Below are 20,302 nucleotides of genomic sequence, written 5' to 3' on the forward strand. Positions count from 1 at the left end.
GGAGGAGCAAGTACTTCTGCTGACACATATACTCGTATGATTGGAGAAGATATGGAATTGCAAACTGTGGTTTCTTCAAAAGCTAATATTAAAGAACAAGAGTCATCTAAGAACAGACCAAAATGAAAGTACCATGAAAGTTATTTAAATTTGGATTTACGTGTATTGGCAATACACATGCTCCTGATGCAATGTGTGTTTTATGTAATAAAATACTAGTAAACAGTTCTTTGGCTTCAGCTAAACTTCTTAGGCATTTAGAAACGAAACACACTGATTACAAAGGAAAAAATATACATTTTTTTAAGAGACGACGTGACTCGCTAGACTTCAAATGGCTACAATTGCTACAACTGAAAATGCAACAGAGGCGTCTTTTCGAGTGATTACCGCATTGCAGTTCACGGTGAAGCTCATACAATTGGTGAGACGCTCATTAAGCCTTGTGTGAAAGACACTGTATCATGCATGTTAAACGAGCAGGTTGCTAAAAAATAGATGCAGTACAATTATCAAATGATACTGTTTCATGCCGCATCAAAGAGCTTTCTGCTGACATAGAAAAAGAGCTAATTCATCGACTTAGACTTTGCAGTGAATATTCATTGCAAATGGATGAATCTACAGATGTTGCAGGACTCGCTGTATTACTGGTGTTTGTTCGTTACATATTTGATAAAAGTATTGAAGAAGATTTACTCATGTGCGAATATCTACAAGAAAAAACTACATGAGAAGACATATTCAACTGCATTAATAATTATATTACAAAACAGGAAATCAGTTGGGAGAAATGTATTGATATTTGTACAGATGGTGCTCGAGCAATGGTAGCAAAGATGAAGGGAGTTGTAACACGCATCCTGCAAGTAGTTACAAGAGCCACCAAAAGTCATTGTGTTTTGAATAGACAAGCACTAGTAACAAAAAGAATTCCTACATATTTAAAAACTATTTTGGATGAAGCCGTAAAAATGACCAACTATGTAAAATCTTGACCACTTCAATCCAGATTATTTAAAATTTTGTGCGATGAAATGGGTAATGCACATAGCGCACATTTATTACATACTGAAGTGAGATTGCTATTCAGAGGAAAAGCATTATTGAGGCTTCTTGAACTTCGTAGTGTTTTAATGGTTTGATGTCACATAATTTAGGACAAAATTTTATTGAATTATTAAGAAATTCTTCATGGTTGATGAGTCTTGCGTATCTCGCAGATATTTTTACAAAGCGCAATGAAATTAACTTATCATTACAAGGAAAGAATATTACAATTTTTAATACAAGAGATAAAATTGCATCTTTTGATAGGAGGTTGCAATTCTGGATTTCTACAGTTGAACAGAATAATTTCGATTGTTTTCCCACCTTGCATGAATTTTTGACTGAAATAAATTCTAAAGTAAATGAAGAAGTATCTAACGTAATTTTAGAACACTTGCATGACTTGCAATCAACCCTTTTGCAATATTTTCCAAAATCTAGTGAGGACAATTCCTGGGCTCTGAATCCATTTACAGTGACAGCTAAGCCAGCAGGCTTGAGCGCAAGTGACTATGAAAATCTAATTGACTTAATTAGTGACTCTGATTTAAAACAAAAATACAAGAACTGCCACTAAATGATTTCTGGACAAATTTAACAGAAGAATACCCCAGCTTGTCAAAACTAGATGTTTTTGTTTTACTTCCTTTTACAACGACATATTTATACGAGACATGATTTTCATATTATGCTGCAACCAAATCAAAGTACAGGAACAGATTCGACGCTACACCAAATATGAAAATTCAATTTTCTAATATTGTGCCTGATATCAAAAGAATTTGTAATTCAAAGATCCAAAAACATCGGAGTCATTTAGAACTTAATTTGCAATATACGTGTTTTACTATTTTATGTGTTTTGCTTTTACTAATTAACATTTGACAATAAATAATTGTTTTTTCTTAACGCTTAGATTTACTCATTTATTTTATTTATATTTACCTACCCTACAAAACCAGCACACAGGAGAAAAAGTGTCTGGATTCACTCTTAAGTACTTATAATAACACTATAAATTTTTGGTGAACAGAATGGGATATGTCAATGAAAATCAGCACAAATTAATTTAACGATGGTTTAATTGATGGTTAATTAATTATTACTTAATAATTAATTATCAACCATTATTACTTAATTATCAATTATTAATTAACAATAAAATAAGCTAAATTACCATGTAATTATTAATTAATACATTACAAAATAACCAAGGTGTTCCGTGAACATTTCAGGATTTGTGAAGTGTTCCGTCGTAGAAAACGTTTGAGAAACCCTGTTCTAGAATATGGATTTGTTGTATGGGAGGAAAGAAGAATCCTACCAAGAAGAAGAACAAGAAAGAAGGTTGGATAATAAAAATGGACTATATATTAAGGTTTATTTACTGCCTAAATTAACATTCCAAAACAAAATTCACTTATTTTTATGTTTGAAAAATATCTGCTTGTGTAACGATGTAACGAAATTCTCAATGTAGGTTTTTAAAAGAGAGAATTCGATGACAGTTTGTCATCATGGTACTCTAAAGCGGCACGAGCTAAGGACCAACAAATACAGATTACAGAATTTGTTAGTCCTCAGCTCACACCGCTTCCAATCATACAGTAATAATAACTTTAAGCAACATAAACATTTACCTCTTTCCCCTAAGATCTCTCAGTTCTAAAGTGCAAACTCTTGGGTTTCATTAGAAACCCAAGAATTTGTTGACAATCATTTATTGACACACTGTGGAAGAGCATTTCCAATGTCCAAGAGCATTTCCGATGTTTGGATCTCTAATTCTTTTTATTAATGTAAATTTATTTTTCTCCTTAAAGGGATGAATTAAAAAAGCAATTTAAATGAACGATCATATTAGTTATTTTTGTTTTCAAAATAATAAAATAAAATAAACGAGTTAAGGACATGAGTAACATCGGATAAATTTTGCTAGTAGTTCATAAATGGAACATATGGAAATATCTGTATATTCCGAACTGTACATTGAATTCTTGTTTCATAAATTTTATTGAAATACAGTATATAATTAAGAACTCTTGCTGGTTGTTTGCGTCATTTAAGAACCAGGGTTAAAATACATTAAGAATGCTTCCGTTTTCGTTTATTAAAAATTTACTTTCGATGCGCACGCACCCCCCCCCCCTCACACACACACACACACAGAGGAAGAGTCGCACAAGCTCGAACGCGAACGGACATGCCTGAAATCGCTCCTGCGATTTCAGGCATGTCCTTGATTTTGTATGGCATCGAACAGAAAAACTGGATGTATCTAGTATCAACTGATAGCGTGTAGTGTTCTATCTAACAGTGAGTAATTTACTCTATAGTTTCATACCTCTAAGCACGTATGACTGAAATTTTATTCCATCTTTTTGAACAGAATACTACTGTGGTCAGACTATCTATTGTTCAGCTATCTCAAACCGATCATAATAGGATTAGCTGCTACAGTAAGGGCTAACACCCCCCAACTGCTGCCACTGGGAGGTATAAAGGACACAAGAAACAACCCTCTGAAGCTTAATTCAATGGAAGCATCACTTCTAGGAACAAGCAGAAAACTGTAAGTACACTAACTTAAACTTTGTATCTTAGAAAGCGTACAGTTCAATAGGAAAGCTATAACACACACACTTTTAAGTAACATTAAGATGGCGGCAGGGGACGAATTAGAGTTCGAAAAAGCCCTAGATCTATTGCGTAACGTTGCCGAAGTAAGCGGCAATCTAAGAAATGATTTAAAAAAAAAAGGACATATTAACTGCCGTGAGCGAACTAACACAGATATTTAATAAAATGAAAAATGCAACTAAAGCATTGATAGAACAACAGACTACTACAAACTACCAGGTTGTTAAAACAACGCTAAAAACAAAGACGAATCCGAAAACAATCCTTGCTATAAATTAATAGTCAAACCGATAGCTCAACTAAACAGAGAAGAAATCAAAAATCTTCTAAAAGAAAAAATAGACCCAAGAATAATAAAAATCGGAATCACAAAAATGAAAAGTATTAATAACGGAGGAGTGCTAATTGAATCCAAAGAAAAGACCGATATAGACTCTCTACATAACGAAATATCTAAGGAATGCAAAGACACATTAGTAGCCAATCCCAGTAAGAAGAAACATCTTCCAAAGCTGATAATATATGATATTCCCAGTAAAATTGATACGAACAACGCAATTGACTCAATTCGCATGCAGAACGAAAAACTCTTCATTGGCGACACAAAGGTGACACAGAAATATATCATGACAAATAAAAAAAAAACGAACAAAAGAAACCCGATTATAGAAGTCAATCCAACGGTGAGGACCAAACTGCTGAAAACCGGTGTTAAAATCCTATGGAAAATTTGGAAGACTGCAGGGGAAAAACCACCTGTCTGTTCTGCTCTAAAGAACATAAATTCAGCGAGTGCCTACAAAATAAGTCCGAGATGAATTGCATAAATTGCTAAAATCACAGCAAGCATTCCAAAAACAAAAAACGACTGCAAACATATGGCATTAAGCAAAGACTGCCCGACATACAGCTACTACAAACAGCTCAAAATTCAAAACACAGATTATGGAAAGCAATAATAAAGCTTGTAGAAACAGCACTACTTCCCCTTCAAATAAATCTTCAACGCTCTATCATTGCTGTAAATAACTTAAGAGAACTCACAAATAGAAAAAAATATAGGACTGGCATTAATACAAGAACCCTACAACATCAACAACAAAATATGCGGCTTTCCAAGTAATTTTAAAATATTTTCCAAAGGATCTGAAAGAAAGAGAGTTGCAATACTCGTAGTCAACCCTGAAGTCGAAGCAATATTAATTTCTCAGCACAGCAACGAGGACTCAGCATTTATTGAAATTAAGTACAGAGGAATTAAACTTTTGTTGCAAGTATGTGTCTAAACTATCATGCTGACATAAAATATGACTTAGAGAAAATGGGCAACATCGTGGATTTTACCATCAACCACGGCTTAATTATGGGAATAGATAGCAACGCCCATTCGGTTTTATGGTTTAACAAGATCACAAACAATAGAGGTAAAAATTTGAAAGAGTTCATAGCATCAAACTCCCTACACATACTAAACGACGACAGTAACACTCCATCATTTGAAAATAGCTTCATTGATCTGACACTGGCAAACAACGATATTTTACCCCAGGTTTCTGAATGGAAATGCGAAGAAGAGGAAAGCTGTTCTGATCATCGCATATTAAGTTTTAATATCAGTAACAAAAATATAAACGGAATAATCAACACAAACCACCGCATTAACATCAAGCACTTCACCAATTAAACCAATCTAGAGATATTTGCTAAAGTATTAAAAACCGAGTTTTCATGCCTAATCTCAGAACATCACTTTAATGGGATCAGCAAACAACAGCTCAGCTGAGACAAGAATCTGACCATCTGGGCATCAGAACAAGCCGATATAGACTTCCTTGCTTATGTGCTTTCATCAGGTCTGAAAAAATCCAGCGACCAAACAACTCAGAACATCAAAGAAGCTAAACATCGAAGGAAGAAAATCGGTACCTTGGTGGAACGCAGAATTAACAGTCCTAAGAAAACGTGTTAACGCACTCAGACGACAATATCAAAGAACATGCAATAACCAAGATTTAAGAGAGAGCAGAAGACCGAACTACTATAAAGCCAAATACAGCTCTCAGTCCAAAATTACAAACAAAAACAGAATCATGAAATAAAATTCTGAACTGTTTCAACCGTATCGAATCCTTAGAATTGCATATATATTTAGCAGCAAGCAAGAATAACTCAACAGCTATATTATCAACCATCAAGAAAACAGACGGTACCTACACTAAAAACTTAGCAGAAATTGCAGCTATTATGATCAACAAGTTTATTCCCGATGACGATGAATCAACAGACGAAGAAATCCACAAAACTTACAGACAAAGAATGAAAACAGACATAAATACGTCTAACGACGACTTTTTACAACTAAAGAAATCGAGTCAGTATTAAGATCAATGGATCCAAGTAAAACTCTTGGAGAGGACGAAATAACTAGCGATACTAAGAGCGTTTTTTCGAATTCGCCGAATTCATAACAACAGTTTACAACGAATGCCTAAAAAGAGGGCGATTTCCTTTAAAATGGAAACGTTCTAAAATTATACCTATAATAAAACCAGGAAAAGAAACATCCGGCAAAATGAGCAAATACAGGCCGACCAGTCTCATAAACTTTGTTAGTAAGGTGCTAGAAAAAATTCTGATAAACCGAATAATGCACTATGTCTACTCAAGAAACCTATTAAGCAGCAATCAATACGCATTTAGATCTCAATCCAGCACACTAGACACAATTATGTAGATAAAAGAGTTCACAGAAGACAGTGATCTCACTCAACGTACAAGGAGCTTTCGATGCTGCGTGGTGGCCAGCCATAATCAATCAATTAAGAGATTTAAAATGTCCAAAAAACTTACTCGATCTTACAAAAAATTATTTTATAGACAGAAGAGCAACCAAGCTATTAAAAACCACAGCTGTAACGAAAAAAGTCAAACGAGGCTGCCCTCAAGGCTCCTGCTGTGGACCAAGCCTCTGGAACATCCAGTAAGACTCGCTATTAAGACTTCCTTTCAATACTGAAACAAAAGTCATAGCTTTCGCCGATGATGCGATGATAATGATTCGGGGAAGCGACGGCTTACATCTAGAAGTCACGGCCAACGAAGAACTCTTTAAAATTGCAGAGTGGGCACGAGAAGAAAGTTACATTCAATAGCAGCAAGTCTAAATTGCTTCATATCTCACGTAAAAAATCAAAACAACGTGTTAGAGTCTTCCTAAACGGAGAAGTTCTCGAGGTAGCCAGTGAGCTAAAATACCTAGGGGTAATAATAGATGAAAGATTTACCTTCAACAAGCACATATAATATGTTGCTGTATGACAAATTGTAAACCTTTTAGCAAAGTCGACAAGGATTAAGTGGGGATTAGGCCAACGAGCGCTGAAAGCAATATATACCGGAGCTATACTACCATTAATATCTTATGCTGCACATACCTGGAAACATTCACTAGAATCAAAGAAAAATAGAGAAAAGCTAAATAGAATTCAACGTCTTATAGCCATACTACGTGCAATTAAAGGATACAGGACAGTATCTTTCGAGACAGCTTGCGTTATGCAGCTTTTACACCGATCTGCTAGAAAATACAAGAATTATCTGTAATATACGAAGTCACTTCCGGAAGATATAACGAAAATTATAACATTGATCCAAATTGCTACGAACGTCCACTTCACTACAGTAAGTGGCTTCACCCAGCAAAGAAAACAAATATTAAGGAGAAGAAAAGCTCTGAAAGTGACTAATTCCATATATACACTGACGGAAGCAAAACTGGAGGGAATGTTGGCTTTTCTTTCGTTGCATATAAAGGCAGTCCATTATACAAGAACGCTGCAGTATACTGCATCCTCTCTGTTCCAACAACCAAGCAGAACAACTTGCTATAGTTCAATCACTTATATATCTCCAGGAATTAGAAGTCAACACCTTTCATCAAAAGACAGCAACAATTTACAGTAACAGTAGAAGCACTATATATGGCATAAAAAAAACAGAACAACCATATAGCGTTAATACAAGAAACAGAGAAGAAAGCTGGTTTGGAATCTCACTCTATCGGGATGGGAAATCAAGTTCTGCTGGGTGAACGCGCATACTGGGGTTGCAGGAAACGAGAGAGCGGATCAGTTTGCTAAAGAAACGGCTAGAAACAAGTTACCAAAAGTACTCGAAATCTGCTATAAAACACTTGCAGAAGAAAGAAGCCTAGACTTGTGGGAAGAAGAATGGAAAACATCAAAAAACGGACCAACAACAAAAGAATCTTTCCTAGCATCAGAAGCAGATTCCGGCTGAAAAAACACGCCATTTCTTCAGGTTTAACCACCCTACTAACGGACATGGAAAACTAAGACACTGCTTACACAGATTCCATATCCTGGAATCACCATCATGTATTTGAAGTTCACCACTTCAACAGACTGTTGACCACATACTTTACGACTGCCAGCTACTAGACTCCATACGGATGCCCCTAATGCAACACGTCATCACTTCTGGAGACAAGTGGCCAGTCTCAAAACAGAGACTTATCGAAAAGTATTACTCAGAACTAATTAAATTTGCCAATAACATCAACTACCAGTCGTTGTAAAGTAACATAAATTACTGATATTGTATGAATTATATAGTATAAATATATGTATATTTACTATATATATATATAATATATAATTATATATGTATATAAATATATGTATATTATTTCGGAATATGTACATATAGATGTAAAATATAAATGCAAATCTGAATATTAATACAAAACTGGAAATGTAAATATGAATACTGATACAAAAATTGGAAATGTGAACGTTAATCAGTACTTGGAAGCTACATGTTATATATGCATTGTATGCAATGGAGCATGTAGGAATAAATTACCTCCTGGTAGGGTTACTATTGGGAGGAAAACGAAAAAATAAACAAACAAACAAACAGGTAGTTCCTGTAATTGCATGAAACAATAGTTTCACAAACAATTTTGAAATTAACTGCCGAAAGTGATGCTAATCGGTGAGATTGAATTTGAAGGTAGGGAATGTTATGGAAAAAAAGGGCCCAAAACCAATTCATAAGTAAATGACGTCACGACGAAACAAATCATTTTTTCTTGTCCTGAAAGACTTTCTCAACATCTGGATGTCCAAACGCGTTCAGCTCATTAAATGACGGCTTTCCCTCAGTACTTTAAAGTATACGAATCGGCTACTTCTCAAGGGAGCACTTCTATACATGAAGACGATGTTAAGTGTCTGCTCTAAATCTGCAGACTGTTAAAGTACGTCTCTTGAACTATAAAATTTTATGGCCTGAGAATATAGTATGTTGAGCAGTTGGAACATTTAATTAGTTTCCACAACTTTTAACTGCATTGCAGACAGAGCGAGAATGTGGCCATCTGACTTGTTCGGGTGAATCGAGTACTAAATTTATAGCAAAATAGTCATCCGATCTTTATTAGAGAAAATATTAGTATATTCATGGAAGATCGTAAAGGTAACAGCACGCTCGTCATTCCCAAAATTTCTACCTACTTCTTTAGCTTCGAAATTAATCTAAAACCAAATTATTAACCATAAATCTCAATGTGAAAAAAAATGGAATGATTATGATGCTAATCTTTTTTTTTTAATGTTTTTATGTTTTATGTTTATTTTATTTTTTGATTTTATAGGTTTTATATGATAGTGACACTGAGCATTTTAGGATGCTTATAACATATTTTTGAAGACCACAGAACTGTTTAAAAGTGTCTTAACTAACTTTCGAATTTAGAGCGAAGAAATCAGTGAAAGAGAACATTGCTTACACTTAACCACTGTCTTCTGAACAAAATAGTTTTTTAAGAACTTTTCGACAGCAAAACCAAGCTAAAGATTATGAAAGAATTAGGAAATCCAAATTCTCAAGATTTGGGATATGACCAGAATTTATAATTGTTGAAGTTTTATTAATAAAAAAGTTAATTATTATGATGTCAGTAAACTTAATATTATCATCATTTATGGACAACAAAATACTAAAATAAAACAATAATACTAAAACGAAATTCAAATTAAAAGCAATGCTGTTCATTCAGATCTTTTTATATCATAGATTCTATTCTAAGAAAACGTTGTTATTCTATCTTAGACTACCTTTATTTCAAATTATATTGAATCTACTATATTGTATAACATCAAGTATGCTGATAGCAAGCTCTGTCATCATTATTTTGTTATTTTCTGCTTATGTCTTAACCTTAATAGTCTATCTGTGCCAAGTAAATTTGTTTTACAGAAACTTAATCTTGTGATACGGCGGTTAATCTCAATTGCTTAAATTATTTCTACTATATAATTTTAGTTTTTACAAAACCTTCACGTATCAGGCAAAAACGAATTGATAAATGTAATAATAAAAATTAACTGATAATGACTAATAATCTAATATACTGATATAATAAATAGTGGATTTCTATAAGCTATTAAATAATCATTGTAATAAAACTTAATTTTGCGATACCATTTTTCCACATCAAATCGAGTGTATTATATTTAACATATATTTTGTAATAGATTTTTAAGATGAATAAAAAAAAAATGTGAAATTGACGTTATTTCTGGATATGTATTTGATGCTGAAACTTCGCCATAAATCAAATGTGTCTTTGGTGTAAAACTAATTAAATCAAGCATTAGTCAGTTAAAATATCATTAACGAACTGGCAAGCGAAGTTTTATGTATGTAAAATATGATTGCTTTTTGCCTAAAAATAAATGAAATTAAATAACGGATAAGACTTAGAGGAACTGCTGTTACTTCAGAGATTTTGATAAAATTTGTATGCATTAAATTCTCATTTATCGGTGGTTTGGCCTTTATCGGAAAAATCGAGATAATAGTGGCTTCTCTGGAAAATAGAAATGGAAGTCTAGAATTACGGCATAATTCAACTTACTTTTAACGATGATTTAAAGAAGAAAAGAAACAGGAACCTTAGAATGAAAGCTTTGTGGTCCAACTATAATATATGAGAGAAATATGTTTAGAATGCAAAAGGTTAAAAAATACTAGAGACATTGATTTATTTCTTAGTTGTCTAAAAGTTATGTTATCCTTAAGCGATACGTTCATACTTTTCTTAAAATACATATAAATATATGACATATGTTGCTTATTGTAATGCGATTTTTTTTAAAAAAGTGCTTTATACCAGTATTACATGAGAAAAGAGAATGTATGAAGTTTGAAAGCAGAGGATTTTTCATTTTCATCCATCAAAGTTTTCAATTTTTTTATAGTAGGCTGCTTTCTGTGATGAGTTGTATTTATTTACTTTGGTAACTATAGTTTCACTTATTTTGCTTTTATGTGAAATATAATAATGGGGGTTATTATAAAGGTAGCGCTCTGCATAGCAGTTTATCTAGAAATTTACTGTCTTTGCTGCAATTAAATTCTTCAGAAAATTTTGAATCAGCTTAGGATAAAAAGGGAAGCTGTTACTAATAGCAGTCAGTGCTTTCCTAACCGAAACCTGAAGAAATATTTATCTCATTATTTATTTCATTATCTTTTGTTAAATATGCTGGACTGAAATATCTCGTGATAAACTTTTGTTTGAAAACACTTTATTGTTCTATTCTTGAATAATTTTAGTTACTTTGTATCATAAACACATATAATACGTAAAAATGAATCAAGTATTGAGAAAGGTGTTTACAATTCAGGAGCATTTACTTAGATGATATTTTATACTAGTGTCTATCGTTTTTATTTGTTATTGTTGCTTCTGTTATTATAATGTTGCTGGAAATGTATCGAAATCTTGAATAACTCATATACAAGTGTATTTGATTTCCTGCTCTGTTCATTACAACTTCTCTTCACTTTAACTCGATTGTGTTAAACATCTCAGAGCATGCTAAGTAATGTAAGAAATAGCTGTTTGCCAGATCTGATAGAAATACTGAAGGATTCAATCTAGAGATTAGTTTTCTGTGGGGTGATATGAAAATCCCTCCTCCTCCTGGAAAAAAGAGTAATGTTTCTACTTTATTAAAGATATACTTAATTTATTTTTGATAAATTGAATTCAACATTTTTTTTCTATTCGTGTTCAATCCAATACTTTTGTTGAATGTAAAAGCGGAAAATTTTCTTTTCTTTAAACATATTCTACCTGAAATGGAAGTTGCAGAATGTGGTATTTTCATCTTAATGATTCTTTGTAATATGATTATTGTGTGTTTATTTTATGTTTTTCTCCCCACGAAATGTTATAAATTAGTGCTGTGATCAGCTCAGAATTTTTTTAATCATTTTTATTATTTTTTTATTTTTGTGTGTGTTTTTCTTTCTTTATTTTTTACGTAATCCAGAAATCTTTCCCTAGAGAACAAAAATGAATTTTTTAAAATAAAAAATAACTTCAAGACTCCAATAAGCAGGGTAGCAGTATAACTGTCTCACACTTAAAGTCAATCACAAACATCCAAGGAGGAATTTGAACCCCCAGCCATTGAGCAGGTTGTCCACCACTTGAGTAACCAGGCAGGACACTACACCGGGTGATAGAAATCATCTATCAGCTAAAACATTTGCAGACATCCATTTCATACTAGATTTTCCCATAACCTGGGAAAGCAAAGACGCTCTTCATTCGGAAATTCAGGTCTGCGAACAGCATTTTTTAATCCATTTTAATTGTGGACGTGCTTCATTTTTCGTTAATAATTTTGCTGGATGGATGTAAACATATCACGAAACAATACACGCCACTTAATTGTGCCTGAAACATCATACAATCGGCAACGCTAACAGCGATTTCATGTTTAAAAATAGATTATTTAATAAAAATTCTCAAGCAATAAAGTGCTTGGATATTCACGTTTTGTGTATTTAGATGAATATAAAATCTCTGCTTAAGATCGTCAATCTATTGTTCGCGTTCTTTTATTGAACGATAAATCAAGTAAACGACCAACTCTTAATAAAATGAGGACATTTAGAAGAAAAAAGATGAGGTTCGCTTGTGAGTTTTTTTCATATCATAGAACGAAATTACAAATATGATGTAAGATTAAAAAAACTTCCTTAACATACACGGATGCATGTTATGAAAATATTATACAAGTGGATGAGTGCATACATCCCCCCCCTCACACACACATATTAAAAAACTTAGCCTATCTCTAGTTCTTTTTAATTATACAGTACGTGAAGACCTTTGAATAAGGAAATGGATTTGTAAGTTATTACACAAGCTCATGTAAATAAATTACATCAATAATTACCTACAGATTCGAAAATACAGAAAATGTGAGGAATTTATCTGTTATGTACTTCCTTTATATGTTAGCGATTGCCTATTAAGCACATTTTGAATTATATTGCCAGATATAAGATCATCAGCCTGCTTATCGGAGGCTGGAAAACACGTTCCATGTCCGATTTTCAGCGCAAGATTTCAGTGCAGGATTATCTAAACCTTAGTCTAAGATACCAATGTTCTATAGAATATTGCACATACCGACCACTGAATTAAAAACTTTTATACAGATGTATAAACGTCACTTACACAGCGTATATGCAAAATACTTGGTCAAGTGCATCACCATGTGTCGACGGAACTATTTAAGAATGCTGCTGGTCAATAGCGTTGATCACAACGGAAAAAAACAAAGGATCTTTCGGAGTTCGATAAAAAGCTTATTGCAGGTGTCCGTCTGGCTGGAGCCACGATTTTGAAAATAGAATAACTAGCTGGTTTCTCGAAAGATGAGATATCCAGGGTGTTTAATGAGTGAAAAAAATAACTCACATTGCTTGTCTAAGAGGCATCCTAAGACAGTCTGTCAGGAACAAACAGAACTTGGTTCACCTTGTTCTGTACCAAGTAGGCAGAGAGTTTGACAGGAACCGCATGAAGCAACGAACCCAGCTTGCCTCGTAAACACAACTCAAAGTTCTGGAGGTGGTGTCATGGTGTTGGACATGTTCTGTTTATACGGAACGGGTCTCCTAGATATTGTTGGAAGGTCAGATGTCCTCCAAAGAATATCTGGACATTGTTGCCGATCCTGAACTTTTTATCCAGCAGGTGACGGCTGTTTCATGGACGACAATGCTACTGTCCATCGCACAAGAACTGTTTAGCAATGATTCAGCGAGCATGACAACGACTTCCACTACCTTCTCTGGACAAAACAAAGCCAGAATCTGAATCCCATCGACAATTTAGAGAACATATTAGAAAAACAAATTCGAGAGCAAAGTCCTGTTCCGTCAAATCTCAGCCAGTTAAGGCACTGTAGGCGAAATCCTGGTATTTTGTAGACGCAGATGCAATCCAACAACTTGTGAAATGTATACCAAACTGCATATGTACTGTAATTCGGACTAAAGGAAGTCCATCAGTGTATTAAATAAAAGGTTCTAATTCAGTAGCCGATATGTGTATCATTTCAGAAAGTGAATTTTTTCGTAAAATAATAATTAAGCGGTTTACTAATATTGCTTTTACATTAATTCCGAACTAAGTCCGATACCTCTTTTAAGCTAATATGACAAACTTATTATGAAACGAATGAAGTTATTATGGTGAAAAACCTTTCTATAGAAAGAAAATATCTATGAACCATGGGTACCTGCCCGTTGGTGTCCGATACCTCCTTCAAAATCTTTTTTCACATTTCTTTGTCCAGTGCACAGTGTCGCAGTTTTTGTAAACCTGTTCCATTCCTTTATGTCGTCTATCCATTCTCTGTATGGTCTATCTCTTCTGTTTGCGCCATTCGTACTACCAAACATGGATGTCTTTATCTGCCATTGTTTGGAGATGGTTAAAATCAAGAGTATGAAGAGATCTAATTAGACTTCCGCATGTTACTCAGGATAAGTTCATGATTTTTGTTCAGCATACCACATAAAAAACTAACAGTAGTGAACTACGAGAAAAAAAGCGTTCTTCTAAGATATAAGACATAGAGGCCTTATTCAATTGTGTCATGATGTGAGTGGGAAGAATTATAAGCTAAGTCTGATCTTTGTTCCCTGTTATGAGCCACATTGAAAAGATGATTTTTTTTTTTTCAACTCGAAACTTTAACAAATTTGAGTTATGTAGGCAAAAAGAAAAAGATTACAGGAACAAGGAATTCTATAAGCTTCTGAACGTTTGTTGAAGGGATTGTCTTGGGAGAGTGAAAGAGTCTGCGTATGGTGAGAATAGGTTCGAAAGCTACTATATAATGAGGTTTAAAGAGAGTAGGGATTTTGATTGAAAGAATGCCAATATAAGGGATTGAAACCGAGTCTCTGTAGAACATGTTAAGATTTGGCGGAGGAGTAGGATTGGAGAATAATATTTTCGATATATTTCTTGAAATATCCATTGAGTACAAGTTGGTTAATTAGAAGTGTCATTCCTAACTTTTCTTTAAGAGTGTAAATGATTTCTATTTTTTGTGAGAGATAGTGAGGAGATGGAAGTAACGTCCGCTGTGAGTGGCCTTATTGTGGCAAATCTGATGAGAAACCATTCTCAGATGTTTCTGAGATAAGACCGTCTTGGGAGAGTAACTCCAAATGATGTTAGAAAGCGAATAACTCATGCCATACTTCACTGGCTCCGTGAAGTATGGCATGAGCTGGCTTCACTTCCATGTGTTTTCGATTATTCATACTACAACGGTTCATACCAGTGTCTCATATTAATTTATATCTTTCATTTGTGAACTTTACGTGTATATATTTTACCCTGAGCAAGATACGCGTAATCTGTAGTGAAACGTTGGCGTCTTCGTAATTATTAGTCTCTATTTTAATGTTTACGACCAAATAAACCCAATCTACATCATTAATGAGAATTATTACTGACATACGAATAACACTGCCTTCTGGTTTGAAAGACGGGCGGTTACGACAACCATTTATTTTAGAATTAACGCCGAGGCAACAGATTTCTGAAGTGTCATTATACTGTCAGCTAATTCTGTGTGCTTTAAAGTGAAGTTGGTGATTTTCAAGTAGGTTTCCAATAACCCAAGTTTCCTTTAATAAAAGCTCGATAGCGACGAATATAACCCCAATTTTTCAGAAATGGTCTGATGGTCTATAAAAGTTCATCGCATCCTTGATTAGATTGGAATGGAAGTCTCTTTGAAATATGGTGTGTGTGTGTGTGTGTGTGTGTGTGTGTGTGTGTGTGTGTGTGTGTGTGTGTGGTGTTCTGCAAAGGACTGCGAAAATATCTTAATCTAGAAACAAAAATGAAAACTAGCTCAGGTTGATATCTGCATTATCTTATACTTAGTTTCAAAATGATGTGTACACCATTTAAACATTTATATTCGTGAACAATATGGATACATTTGACATGATTTTTGTATTTTAAATCTAACCCACATTAATCTTTACATTAAATTAAATGTGTTCGAAAACTGTGAACATTGAAGAAAATATCGAGGGCAATAAAATAGGAAGCACAGAATATTTCTCCTGGCCTAACGGTTTGTAAAACTGCTGAAGAGAGAGAGAGTGAGAAAGAGAGAGAGAGAGGAGATGTCGCTCATATATCTGTATTGAATACGGAGAGTTTCAGCAGCATGCGCTAAGTTTATTTTATTGTAGAAAATTGTATGTGTTTTAGATTTAAAATTAAAAAAAGAAACATATTATTAAAATTATTCATACTGTTCATATATATAAAGCGTGTATGCATAATTTTAAAATACTCTGTATATAATGTCAGGAAGAGTATATTTTTGTGAAGGAAATGCAACTGAAATGGAAAGATCTATCATGATGTTTTATAACAGCAGGAGAGAAAATTTCTAGATTTTAATAAAAAATTTCGTCTATCCATTATTTGCAATCATCTTTTGATATCTGTCATGCCGAAAACCATCTTGACAGTTCTATTCCGTAAAAGCTATTTACTCAGCACTTCTAGTTATCCAGTCAAAAAGCATTCAACTAGCGTCAGTGGAGAAGGATGAAAATATCTCCCTTGGATGCAAAAGCAATACATGAAAGTCGTCAAGGGGAGAAGTATAAACTAAACTTAAAAACTCTGCTACATAGCAATTTGTAATATGAGGAAAATGCCGTAAGGTAGGAAATATTTTGCAATTCTTGACAAGCGATACATTCAAGGCACTGAACGCAATAAGCAAGTAATTGGCATTGCTAAATTTATAGTTCCCATTGGTTATTAAAATAAGAAATTAAAGCGTTAATAATAAAATAAATATGCAGCATATTTGTTTATAGCATGAGATTTCCAGAAAATAAATGATATTAAATCGAACTGCATAAAAGGAAATGTATTCATTTTTATTGAATGTCAGTGACTCTTCTGTCGATTATTTGTTGTAATACATTCACTTCTGCATTATGTCTTCACTTAGCCTATACTTACACTTTTGAGTCGAAACCTACGGACGAAATAATTCGAGAGACTGTCCTCTGAGAGCATAGTGATCTCTATGTTCCCGAAAGTTTCAGGATGGTTACATTCCATTGGCCAGTACTGTACACACATGACCTGCCAAGAACAAAGAAAACAAAACATTTTATTATTATTATTATTATTATTATTATTATTATTATTATTATTATTATTATTATTATTATTATTTTAAGACCTCCAAGGAGTCAGGGACTCATTGAGGGAGGCCACATGCTACACGCACCAACTACCATACTTGTTAAATTCATTCAAGAACAAGTATGCACACACAGCATCCAATGGCAATCCATTCCAACCACGCACTACTCTATGAGAGAAACATTTAGTCCTCCCCCTTCTTGACAGCATTCATTGTCAACTTCCAGGGATGCCCTCACGTCCTTCTCCCACCTTCCATAAGATAAAAAGTTCCATGAAATCCTATATGACTCTGTCAGACGTTTGTAAGTCTCAATCATATCACCCCTCTTTCTCCTATTTGCGGTCCACAAATTCTCAATCTGTCTTCATAATCAGTATTCCACAATCCTGATATCATTTTGACACTCTCCTTCTCTCTCTCTCTCTCTCTCTCTCTCTCTCTCTCTCTCTCTCTCTCTCTCTCTCTCTATCTCTCTCTCTCTCAACTGTATCAGAATTCCCATAGAAACCAAGACCTGCGCATAACAGTTCAAGTGAGGTCTTATCAAGACCTTATGAACAGACAAAATGACTTTCTTATCTGTACATGTCAAAGTTCGTTTCAGCATTGCAAGTTTCCCTGAGTTGTATTTGCAACCTTGGCCCTTGAACTTCAACTTCCTATTTACTTACATTTCCAAGATCCTTAGCTTGATCATTTTCTTCACGCATAATCCCACCAATATAATACGACATTGGATATCTACTCACGCCACAGTGCAGCAGGATCTTAAACATTGCTGATTCAGTTAACTTGCCCAAAAAATCATGAAAATTCTTTTGTTTAGGGACTAATAATTAAGGTTTAAATTTTCAAGATACTAAATGTATGTTAACAGTAGGACAATTCGAAAAACTAAAGTTTTCCATTCAGCTGGACGTAAGGGTCAAATAGAACATGCGAGAATTCAAAGAGGTGAAAATGTAGGTCAAACGATCGCTTTAAATTAAAACTTTAAAATATTCTATTGTTATTGTACAAGAAATGAGACAAAAATCCATGCGTTAAGTAATATAAGAAAGAATGAACCCATCTCGTGGTGCATAAAAGGAAATACTTTTCATTGTGACCTTTGCCAGTAAATGAATTCCTGCTAGAGCATTACATAACCAAGTTGAATTCGTAAAATATGTTTATTTTTAGAATACAGAATATGCAGATACCGAGAAAAAAAAGGAATAGAACTGTGCATATGCCAATGTTTGAATATTGTAATTTAGTGTCTACGTATGAATACAATGGATAAATATGTTCCGACATGCGCACACACATACAATGCCTTCATCTTCTCGTGCCCTTTTCAAAAATGCAAGAGTTCCAACAAATATGTTGCCAAAACAGTTATGCATATATTTTTGCAGGCAATAATTACATGTTTCTCATTAGGAATCATATCTACAGTCATTCTAGAACAATGTCCTAGAGAAGCAATGCTGTTTCCGCATTATTTAATTTCTGAGTTTATTTCCTTAATTTAGATTTATTTTACAAAATAAAGCGACTCCTTTAATATGCTTCCAATGATGAAGAAAATGCAAGTGTTCATAAGGCAATAAAAATGCATCAAATTGTGGCACATGTAATTTGCTTCCAGATGACCTAGCTCAAGAAACGCGAGCTTGTGTCTATAAATAGATACAAACACTAGCACTAGTTCAGTACACTCTCATGGTTCAGCGTTCGTCGAACTAGCGAGTTGTGCAGTATGACAGAGGAGAGAGAGAGTGCTATAAATAGAAAGTAGAATATCTCACATCGATCTTCATCAGTAAGCTGTTACTTGCACTCCCTTGACGAAGAGCGGCTTTACCTTTTCTTTTACAGGTGACTATAGAACTCGGTACTGCTGCAGAAAAAGATGCCAGTGTAAATTCTTAAAGAAAGTGTGGCTTTGTGCATTATTTGAAAACTGCAGAAGATCTGAGTGATATTATTTGTTGAACATATGGAATCAGGGATGCATTGAAGATTTCAATTGCAAGAAGTAATTTTCTTTGAAAGGGATTTTTTAAATTACATTAAGGGTATTCAAATAATGGTTGCATTATATTGCAATGTTCATTACGTACTGTACCAGAAAAGTATAACCACATCAATGACCTCTGCTGTAATGTTTGCTAGAGTAAGTAAATAGAGATTGCTAATTTGGTGGAAATTAATTATGATTAGCATTCATTAATATTGACGGTTAATTAAATACCTCCCTATTACATAAGTGAAAATATGAAATCAACATCTTGACATTTATGGAGAAAGATCATTGAATAGTAATCTTAGATAACAGGAAATTGGACTTGTGTTTAGGCAGAGATACTGTAAACAATCTAATTCTACTGCTGCATTACTTTATAAATTTCATTTGGCTGTCATTTAGATGACCTTTTATTTCATGAGAAGAAATTAAAGATTTAAACAAAAATAATTTATACAATAGCAGAAGATGAACTTTTCATCATCATCATCATCATCATCATCATCATCTGTTCATTAGACATCCACAGATGCCGTCTGATCATGAACTTTTCCCCTATCTCTATATTACTTACAGGCGTGTTCTGTGTGTGTGTGTGGGGGGGGGGGGGTGATTTTGGTACGAAGCGATTCTGCCAATTGCTTAGTAGGACAAATTGGCCTCCATATGCGGACATTATGAATGCAGTGTAGTAAAGGTCCAGAACTCCACTTGAAGAATGCGACAACCACAAAAGTGTAAGATGATGTATGTATTTCTGAAGTACAGTTTCTGCAAATGAGACAGTCCTGGCCATTTGCGGATGGAAGAGGCCATCTGTGAACACTGAGCCAGTTCAAGATGTTTCAAGGACCATATTTTTTTTAAGTTACTCCCACCAGCGAAAAGTTATCTGTAAACCTATAGTGCATTTTGTAGAGTGGGCAAAGAATTTTTTTCTAGTTTTTGTTATCAGTTTTATATATTTTTTGCATTAAAATTTTTTTTTTTTACATAGTCA

General features: G+C 34.0%; 1 protein-coding gene and 1 long non-coding RNA gene across 2 annotated transcripts in view; one reads left to right on the forward strand and one right to left on the reverse strand.

Annotated features, from left to right (window-relative positions):
- LOC150108669 (uncharacterized) overlaps positions 1–9,645 on the forward strand; it is a 114,957-nt gene extending 105,312 nt beyond the window's left edge. The window contains exons 2-4 of the long non-coding RNA XR_016548139.1: positions 2,286–2,397; positions 3,440–3,622; positions 9,368–9,645. This is a non-coding gene — a long non-coding RNA (uncharacterized LOC150108669). The remainder of the gene's footprint in view (positions 1–2,285; positions 2,398–3,439; positions 3,623–9,367) is intronic.
- The window catches only part of LOC150108671 (receptor-type tyrosine-protein phosphatase kappa-like), a 381,085-nt gene that overhangs the window by 55,549 nt on the left and 305,234 nt on the right, over positions 1–20,302 (reverse strand). The window contains exon 6 of the mRNA XM_090390918.1: positions 17,099–17,224. Coding sequence (XP_090247044.1) covers positions 17,099–17,224 — 126 coding nt within the window. The remainder of the gene's footprint in view (positions 1–17,098; positions 17,225–20,302) is intronic.

This window comes from Typopeltis vanoorti, chromosome 3 (assembly GCF_054136105.1).
Source record: "Typopeltis vanoorti isolate ZY-2024b chromosome 3, IOZ_Tvanoo_1.0, whole genome shotgun sequence".
NCBI classification, from domain to species: domain Eukaryota; kingdom Metazoa; phylum Arthropoda; class Arachnida; order Uropygi; family Thelyphonidae; genus Typopeltis; species Typopeltis vanoorti.